The sequence below is a fragment of the Theobroma cacao genome, chromosome 9, assembly GCF_000208745.1.
Source record: "Theobroma cacao cultivar B97-61/B2 chromosome 9, Criollo_cocoa_genome_V2, whole genome shotgun sequence".
NCBI classification, from domain to species: domain Eukaryota; kingdom Viridiplantae; phylum Streptophyta; class Magnoliopsida; order Malvales; family Malvaceae; genus Theobroma; species Theobroma cacao.
Genome location: NC_030858.1, coordinates 2207289 through 2217233, shown reverse-complemented (window position 1 = coordinate 2217233; position 9945 = coordinate 2207289). Strand labels below are relative to the sequence as shown.

General features: G+C 36.1%; 1 protein-coding gene and 1 pseudogene across 2 annotated transcripts; both read left to right on the top strand.

Annotated features, from left to right (window-relative positions):
* On the top strand, window positions 503-4218 carry LOC18587968 (annotated as a pseudogene).
* LOC18587967 (carotenoid 9,10(9',10')-cleavage dioxygenase 1) lies at window positions 4587-8954 on the top strand. 2 transcript variants are annotated; one of them, XM_007012056.2, is made up of 13 exons: window positions 4587-4760; window positions 5238-5351; window positions 5462-5564; window positions 6164-6423; window positions 6698-6877; window positions 6994-7072; window positions 7170-7251; window positions 7354-7416; window positions 7509-7647; window positions 7723-8044; window positions 8133-8197; window positions 8290-8445; window positions 8528-8954. In XM_007012056.2, the coding sequence occupies exons 1-13, from the start codon at window positions 4653-4655 to the stop codon at window positions 8669-8671; spliced, it is 1815 nt and encodes a 604-aa protein (XP_007012118.2). In that variant the 5' UTR covers window positions 4587-4652; the 3' UTR covers window positions 8672-8954. The 2 variants fall into 2 exon arrangements, with proteins under 2 accessions (XP_007012118.2, XP_007012117.2); XM_007012055.2 differs by having other exon boundaries at window positions 4590-4760; window positions 8284-8445; window positions 8528-8949.

Sequence of the window (9945 nt, the reverse complement as noted above, 5' to 3'; positions counted from 1 at the left end):
CAAATAGTACGGCCTATCTTTGCCTTCACTAAATTTAGTAATGTTGGCTGGCTATGGATAGAGTTGGCAGCTGCAATTTGTTCTTTCATCGTTCAACGCATATTATCTTGCTTATCTCAATATCGGTCATATGGCTGCGCCCTCTATTATTTCGATGCCTTAAAACAAAAACCAATAAACACGTCTTTAATTCGATACGACCGGGCACCATTTTTGGCTTCAGACTAGTTGGATTCGACCCACATATACTACTTCATTTAGAATTAAAAATTTTGTTAAGAAGGCAATAAATTTGACCACGAAAAGCTTATTAAAACTCTTCTATCCACTTCTACACTAATTAATTTCTTTTAATGTTTTGTTTCCTTTGACACGTAAATGTATTTGAGCAGACTCGACATATAATTCACCATGGAGTGCATACTACCCCCCTACTACATATATATATATATATATGTACGTAAGGCCTTAGTTTGCAGTTATCTTCACAAGGTTTGTTTGCAAGACCTTAGTTCCAAGAGGGAAAGAAATTATAAGATGGCATCTTCTTATGTTCCATTTCAAGTACATTGTTCCTTTGGAAAGCCTTCCGTCTCACCCAACTTTGATCTCTTCAAGACAACTGATCTCTCCTCTTCTTTCAAGGTTAGCTAATTCCTCTCTTTATGAGAAAAATTAAGTTAGCTTGAATACAACGTACTTACAGATTTTTTCCGTTCTCGTGACAGTCATTGGTAAGAGAATTGCAACAACTTGCTTTCCGGGTTGATGTCCCGAAAGCTGTCAAGAACGTTTCCATCAAGTTGCTTGATGCATTTGTAGATTCTGTATTCGAGTTTGTTGACCATCCGTTGCACCCATCTCAGGTATATCATAGGCCTTATATTATTAAATATTTTATGAATTCTGCTTTTGAGTAATGCACATGGAAGCTTTTGTCTGTTTACCAACGTTTATGAATGATGGACTGAGTAACTTTGCTCCAGTAGATGAATTGAAAGAAGCTGCTCTTGTCACCAACATCCAAGGCCAAATTCCAAGTGATTTTCCGGAGGGCGTCTACATACGAAATGGTTTGGTTTTCTAACCTAACTAAAAGCACACATCTTAGCAGCACGACCCTTTATCATACAAGATTACAGATAATTAATGGTTAGGATATAAGATTTTGTGTTTCAGATGTGAAACAATACATTATACAGATAATATAATTCAAGTAAAACAAGAACATATAGCTGTCGTTAGTTTCACTCCAAACACACAAGAGAAGCCATTGCTTCAAGTCGAAAAATTGCAGAACTAACTAAGTTTTAAGATTTTATCTCCAGGGACAGTTCATACAAGACATAAATATAAAACAAAAACTAAAAGTAACATGATTTGGTGACATATAAATGTAAAGACGAGAAAAACGACAATTCATTGACAGGCCGGCAAGCTAAGAAACACAGAAAAACCTTCTGCAGAATTTTTGAAGTTTTTTTTTTTTTTTTTGAAGGGCATGAACATTTTTTTGATAGAGCTGGCAAGGGGGTTGCCAGAAAAAAGCAGAGAGGGTGTAGAAAGACCCTTCAGATGCTAATCCCCTGTTACAAAGAGACCAAATGGGTCACAACATCAGCCACAAAAAATACTAATACTATTACAATTTTCCACTCCAAGTTTCATACTATATAAATAATATAATGACAAAAGGAAATAAAATTTTGGTGATTATATTGTGAATTGTGTCATGTGATCTCTGAGTTTTTCATACCCATTTTTAATTAGTGCCGACTGGTCAATGCCATTTTATCTGCAGGACCAAATCCTCTTTTTGGGGGATTAAAGTCAACCAAATCTTTATTTGGAAGGTCAAGTCCTATGTGGGTGGAAGGAGAAGGAATGCTTCATGCTTTGTATTTCAGTAAAGGCATTGATGGGAGCTGGACTGTCGTTTATAATAACAGGCACGTTGAAACCGAGACCTTCAAGCTAGAAAAAAAAACGAAACAAACCCACTTTTCTTCCTATCGTGGAAGGGGATTCGCTAGCTGTTTTGTCTGCCTATTTGCTTAATTTGGTGGGCTCACTTATCCAACATTGTTCTTTCAATTCAAGCGTCCTCGTCCTTAGTTGAAACTCATGGCTAGTTCCGGTGTTAGATGGAGACTAGTAGGATTTAACATGAGGTCTTAGTCTAATATCCAGAAGTATGACATTTCCCGGGCAGATCTATATGACATTATTAAAATTCTCAGTCTCACCTACAAAGAATTAGCTACTGGTTAACTGAGAAGCTCGTAGAGTACGTAATAGCTAGAAAAGAAGCATAAAACTGATAACCTTTGTTTGCTTTCTTGCTATTATTCCCCAGCTGCGGTTTGGCAAACCATATAAAAATACAAGCAATACCAACGTTTTTGAGCATTCCGGAAAATTCTACTCAGCTGTAGAAAGTTACTTGCCTCAAGAGATTGACATCTTTACACTAGAAGCTTTAGGTAATTGGGATGTCAATGGAGCATGGAACAGACCATTCACTGCCCATCCGAAGGTTCTTCTTCACACCTACATTAAAGTTACTATACATATTAGCTTGACTGTAGATTATAGGTTTTGCGTTCAATTTTCTATATGACAGAGAGCTCCAGGCACCGGGAAGCTAATTACCATGGGGATTCAAGGAACTAAACCTTTTGTTGAAGTGGGAGTAATTTCAGGTATAATCTCCATACATAACCCAAGTCTAGAGCATAGAGAACAAAATTAAGTAACATCCTTTAATTCCGTAAAGGGGTGGCAACCTGCTGATATCTCCATTCTAACGTACAATTCCAATTTATTTTCAGCTGATGGAAATAAATTAGTCCACAGGGTGGATCTTAAACTCGATAGGTGCCCACTTTGCCACGAAATTGGAGTTACAAAGAGGTAAGCTTGGTGTGTGTCTGCAATCTGCATATATAAATGCTTTTATTTTCCTTGTGTAAGTTTGAAAAATACCAGCTGCATGATTCAAAACAATTGATTTCCAATTTGGGATATTGTTTTGCAGGTATAATGTGTTCATGGACTGCCCACTAACTGTAGATATAGCTAGACTTATTCATGGTGGCCAGTAAGTTCATATATTTCAGTTCCTAATTTTATGGGAAGATTTTCTTTCTTTGGCTTACTAAGAAATGTTTTATATTGTGAACTTCTGCTGATACGTAGGTTAGTAAAATATGAAAGGGAAGGATATGCAAGAATTGGCATGATGCCTCGCTATGGGGATGCAGATTCAATCCAGTGGTTTGAAGTAAAACCAAATTGCACTTTCCACATTATCATATAAATATGGGTACACCCAAGTATGTCACTGCGGCTCAAGTTCTGCCACAGGTAATAAAAATATAAGCCCCCTGCCATAACTTTTCTGTCATCTGTATAGCTGGTTATTTAACATAACATGGTCCTTTGATTTGGTTAATTCAGGCATGGGGAAATACGGGGGTCTCGCCAAACTCTACTTTGAAGAGCAAAACACTGGGATTTCTATGGTAAATAGGTTTCTCATTCATTCTTTTATCTTCAATTCTCTCAGCTATTTATTACTGCACTTACTATCCCAACTTCAAATTTGAAACTAAAGCGGGAAGCAAGAGGAAGGGTTGATCAAAGTGGAATATCATATGTTTGAGGAGAACACTTACTGTACTGGAGCTGCCTTCGTCCCTAAAGAAGGAGGTGCTGAAGAAGATGACTGTTGGATCATCACATTTCTTCACCATGAAGATACTAACATATCTCAAGTAAGTAAAACTTTGCAGCTGCTAAAGTAAATCATGCTAACGACTGTTTTTTCCTAATTATTTAATCTGTATTTGCTTTCCTTGGATCGATACAGGCTTATATAATTGACACAGAAAACTTCTCCAGCGAGGCAGTTGCCAAAACTACATTACCATGCAGAGTTCCGGATGGTTTTCATGGAGCTTTCATGCCAATCCAACTGCAAAAGAGAATCACGAAGATGACTTGTGAATATCGAACCATTCCTAGCTATATCTCTCGTCATTAATTATTCTTTGTGGTAGTACTATGTAGCTTGAGCTGATGTAAATCAATCAATTAATTAATAGGAGCCGTAGCTTTCAAGCATAAGAGATGTGATGTTTAATTTTTGTCCTAACCAGGCTGTTTAATCGAAAACTTTTGTCTGTTATCGGGCAAGTTGTTGCTGGGTGATATTAAGGAGATTTGAACCAATTAACGCCTCAAACATGGCATATTCCCGTGATCTACTCAGCCTAAATACAGCTAATTGGAAGAAAAGTTTTTATATCAGCTCAGATTTTTTTACAGATACTTCACATTCTCATCCAACTTGTGAGAGGATCATAGACTAGAATAGTTAAACATAATTTAAAGAAAATAAAAAAATGTTGTCATTGTAAATCACTTGAGTTTAAGTGACGTTCTACCTTATAGTTAAACACATGGAAACAAATAAGCATCTGTTCAATGGAAGCCAAGAAGGTAATAAGTACAATTTACTATGTCTCTCACCTCAATAACTTTATAAATAGTAGTATAGATTGGTGAAAACTTGCAAATTTAGACCTACTCTATTTTAATAGTTGTAAACCTCCTAACAAGTGCTTAAGGCAGTAGAGAAAGAGAGAGCCATGGCAGCTTCATTTGTGGCGTTTCAAGTGCACTGCTCTGCTCAAAAACCACCCATCTCATTAAATTCTGGTCACTTCAAGACCTTTCTCTCCTCTACTATCTTCAAGGTTAGTCAAGGCTCAGGCCTCCCTCCTTCTTTCTTCCAAAGCAAGCCGCTCATTATAGATTTATAAAAATGCATGAATTCATGACTAATGTTAAGTGTCACTGACATGTGGGGTGTGGGTGTCCTGGGATCCTGATGGCCATTTTTGAGAAAGTTGCAACAGCTTCTGTTAGAGATAAAGCATGCATTGACTGAGCATGCATTAATGTTATCTTTTGTTCTACATTATGTATTTTGCTTCATTGTACTGGTTATTAAGTATATTATACCAGTGGGTTGGAGGTGTCTTTGTGCATGTTCAGGTTAATAACACTTGTCCTTACTGTAAACAGGTGTTAACCATATAATGCTTGTATATATCATGAGTTTGCTGACTAATGAAGCATCTTCCTCTCCATCCGCTGCTCTGTTTTTTCTTTTTCTCTCTGCAAGACAGTCAAAACCACTGTTTTATCATTTTCTTTTACTTTCATATCAGCTTCCCTTGCGAATCAACGTCTTGAAAGCCATTAAGAAAACTTCTGTCAAGTTACTGGATGCGTTTGTTGATTCTGTATTCGAGTTTATTGATCAGCCATTGCTCCCATCTCAGGTACGTACCATAGGCCTTCAAGATCATGCACTTAAACTTATATTGCGCCCTGCATCATGCACATAGCGTACTGATCAGGTCTTACATTCTTGTTACTGTGGATTGAACAGAGTAATTTTGCACCAATAGATGAACTGAAAGAAGCTGTTCTTGTCACAAGCATCGATGGTGAAATTCCGGATGGTTTTCCCGAGGGTGTCTACTTAAGAATTGGTTTGATATTGACCTCATTGTTTTTATGATGAATGTGATGTTGCAATATATATGATATGACCATATCTTGGAGGAATCTCCTATATTTTTGTCCTTGATGGTTGATGTTTCTTATAACAACCAAAAACTTACATAGCATGATCAAGGCTTTAGAATTATTCTAATGCCCTGTGGTCGATAATCCTTCCACATTAACGTATAAATATATAGCTGATAATGTCGACAAGTTATTTTCATTTGTTAGAGCTGAAGCATGCATTGACTTTATCATTTTGTCTGTTATGGCTTTGCTTCGTTGTACTGGTTGTTGAGTGTTTTGCACAGGTGTCTATGATGTGTCATCTTGCATGCTTAGTTTTAGATGCAGCTTAACACTCGTCTTTTGTGTTAACAGCTGTTAAGCTTATATAATTTGTATAAATATTTTGCTTATAGTTGAATGAAAGCAGAGCAGAACCTTCAGCTAATCCTTCTCTGTTTTATCAGTTTTTTTTACTCCATATCAGAGCATCATCTGTCATCGTTTGCTCTGTTATAATTCATCAAATATTTGTCTTCTCTCAAAGTTTCCTTACATCATTATCATTATTTAATTTCAGGGCCAAACCCGCTTTTTGGTGGATTAAAATCAACAAAATCTGTATTTGGGAGGTCAAGTCACATGTGGGTAGAAGGAGAAGGAATGGTTCATGCTTTGTATTTAGGCAAAGGCGTTGAAGGGAACTGGACTGTCTGTTATAACAACAGACATGTTGAAACTGAGACATTCAAGCTGGAAAAACAACGAAACAAACCGTCTTTTCTTCCCGCTGCGGAAGGGGATTCACCAGCTATTGTGTGTGCTTATCTACTTAATATGGTGGGTTTACTTAAACAATACAATGTTCTCTCAAACCAAGCAGCCTGATTCTAATTTAAGATATGGACACTTTAGACTCAGAAAGGGGACCAGAAGGATCTGTAAGTTTTGGTTCAGTTCTGAGTAGACCATAACTATGAGATTTCTCCCAGCGGCACTGAGCAGGGGTTGGATAAAAATAATTATCTGCAGATATGTTCATCTTGTAAAGTAGTACTGGTTAATTGAAGCCTTATTAGGTAACCCATTGTTTGATTTCTTTGCTATTCCCCAGCTGAGATTTGGCCAAGTTAACAAATACCTAAGCAACACTAACGTTATTGAGCATTCGGGGAAGCTTTACACAATTGCAGAAAATCACTTGCCTCAAGAGATTGACATCTTAACGCTTAAAGCTTTAGATATGTGGGATGTTAATGGAGCTTGGAACCTTCCATTTACCTCGCATCCTAAGGTTGTTCTTCGCATCCTTACATTAAAAGCTTTTGTATAGATTCACTTAGCAGCTTTATAGTTTATAGTACCAGATGATATGGTTTTTGCTTAAGCTTATCACTTCTTATGTAACAGAAAGCTCCAGGGACAGGGGAGCTAGTTACCTTTGGGATTAGTGCAACTAAACCTTATGCTGAACTAGGAGTAATTTCTGGTATGATCTTCATTCCAAGAGCATTTAGAACAAGATTTAAACATACACTTCCACAGGTGTGGCAACATGTTAGTATCTCAGTTATATTCTTTTTCAGCTGATGGAAAGGAACTGGTTCACCGAGTGGATCTCAAACTAAATAGGTGCCCCCTTAGCCATGAAATTTTAGTCACCCAGAGGTAAACTTGGTATAATGATCAGACATATTTGTATTAGCTTCAAAATCCAGCTGCATTAATATTCAGACAATTGTCATGGAATTTTTTTATTTTCATTTGCAGGTACAATGTATTCTTGGACTACGCACTAACTGTAGATTTAGGCAGACTTCTTCTTGGTGGCTCGTGAGTTCGTATTCTTTTTGACTCCAACTTTTTATTTTCATCACTCAACTCACAAAAGTGTTCCCGTTCTGTGTAACAATGGTACCATGTAGATTAATAAAATATGACAAGGAAGGATATGCTAGGATGGGTGTAATGCACCGGTATGGGGATGCAGATTCAATCCAGTGGTTTGAAGTGAAACCAAATTGCACATTTCATTTCATCAATTCTTTTGAGGATGGTGATGAGGTAAATTCAAAATTCGATTCTGTCTTAGACATGGAAGATGAACTTATGTAACTGATTGGATATTTTGTAACACAGGTTGTGATTCGAGGGTGTAGAGCCCTCGAATCAGTCATTCCAGGACCTGATCAGGGTATGAACAAATTCGAGTGGTTTTCCAGAAAATTCAGGCCTATAGAATCAACTGAAGGAAGTCTTGATGCAATGTCAGAAGATCAATTAGTGTTTCCTCGTCCTTATGAGTGGCGGCTGAACATGCGAACTGGACATGTAAAGGAGAGAAATCTCGCAGGGACTCAGTTCTCCATGGATTTTCCTGTGATCAATGGAGCTTATACAGGTTTGAAAAACAAATACGGCTATGCCCAAGTGCGAGATTGTACTGCAAGTTCTAGTTCAGGTACTTGAAGCCTTCATAATTTGTAGGTAAGATGCTACCATTCGGTTCAAGATATGTTATGATCCTCGAATTTTATAATTAAATTTAGGCATGGCAAAGTACGGAGGCCTTGTCAAGCTGTCATTTGAAGAGCCAAATACAGGGATTTCTTCGGTAAAATAAATCTTCTTATTTTTCCTGAATTCTTTCATGCATAATTCTCGTTGCATGGATTCTTCTGACTTGGATTTTGAAATCAGAGACAGAGGCAAGTAGAAGGGCTAACAAAGGGGGAATACCATATGTTCAAGGAAAACACTTTCTGCACCGGAGCCGCCTTTGTCCCTAAAGAAGGAGGTGTTGAAGAAGACGATGGCTGGATCATCACATTTGTTCACAATGAAGATACAAACATATCTCAAGTAAGTCAATCTGGGAAAACCTGATAACCATTTATATCTTATTTCAATGGAGTTTAGTATTTATTTCCCTCTGATCATACAGGTTTACATAATTGACACAAGGAACTTCTCTGGTGAGCCTGTTGCCAAAATTACATTGCCATGCAGAGTTCCGTATGGTTTCCATGGAGCTTATATCCCAATGCAATTGCATGAAAATCTCACTAGGATGGTTCCCCACACCTGATTCCATTGATTGATCTAACAGTCGTAAGATTGAAATAATGTAATGCAATTAAACTGACTGGGAATGTTATAGCCACGCAAACTGCAGTGTTGAGCTGCTGACTTGTGGGGTGGGGCACAATAGCTTGTAAGCTTAGTTAATCACATACTTACTTCACATCCTATGGGATTTGAAAAATGGAAAATCATGTAGTTATATGTCATGCTTTGATGGGGACTTGTCACTTTTGGATTGTTAAACCATTCCTACTTTCATCATAAACAAAACGTATTGATTGCTGCCTTCTTTGTTTTCCAATTAATGGTTGAAATTTCCTTTTCAATCAACTCAAGTACTTGACTTGATTCAATAGCAAGCAACAAAAGGCATATTCCAAATTGCTTGAAAAGACATTTCACAACAAAAAGATGCCTATTCGAATACAATTGTCTTCATCCTCTTCTCTCTTTTGTTTTTTTTTAATGATTTTGACATAATGTTTAAATAAATTTTTAAAATATTAAAAAAATTTAAATAAATTCTTATTGAGTTAAATAACTTTTATGATTAATAATTAATAATTATCATTAATTAAAATACTATATTTTATTTTATATTCACGTGGCACTGACATGACGTTAATGTGGAAGATAAAAAATATTACATGATATATATTATCATAGCAAACTAACATGACACATCATCATCAAATTATAATATATTAATGATAACTCTATGATATAGAGTTATTTGAGTTTAATTTTAATAATAATTTGGCTTAGTTTTCGTAGTAATGAGTAGAAATTAGTAGATTTTATTTAATTATTTTAAATTAATTATTTTAGATGAGTCAATCTAATTTTGGTTAATTTTATTCTTAATTTGGTGTTAATATGATTAAGATAGGTTATTATTGATTTACTTGTGCTTTTGTAGGTGTTTGAAAGAAGAATTTTAATAGAAAAAGGAGAGTAATTTCAAGATGCAGATTTTCAATGTATATATTTTGGTATTTTGGCTAAAACTTTATCTATAGAGCTCCAAATGAAGCGATTATTGAACCATTGGAAAGCTAAGAGAAATATCTACAACTTTTATGTTGATCACTTTACCCAGTTTGGTCAATAGAATGGTCAAAAATCTTGTTAAAGTGAACATACTGTAACAATTCTAGAGCGATTATGATTTCTGTTAATTAATTTGGCAAAGCTACGACTTACATAATTTGATGAGGACATCCATTCTGAAATTGACTTCTTTCTTCACCCAACTTGGCCTAACTTCAAAACCTATAA

Coding starts and splice junctions, on each gene's coding strand:
- LOC18587967 (XM_007012055.2), top strand. CDS start 4,653: ATGGCAGCTTCATTTGTGGCGTTTCAAGTGCACTGCTCTGCTCAAAAA. Junction 5,565..6,163: donor GGGTGTCTACTTAAGAATTG/GTTTGATATTGA, acceptor ATTTAATTTCAG/GGCCAAACCCGCTTTTTGGT. Junction 7,252..7,353: donor GAAATTTTAGTCACCCAGAG/GTAAACTTGGTA, acceptor TTTCATTTGCAG/GTACAATGTATTCTTGGACT.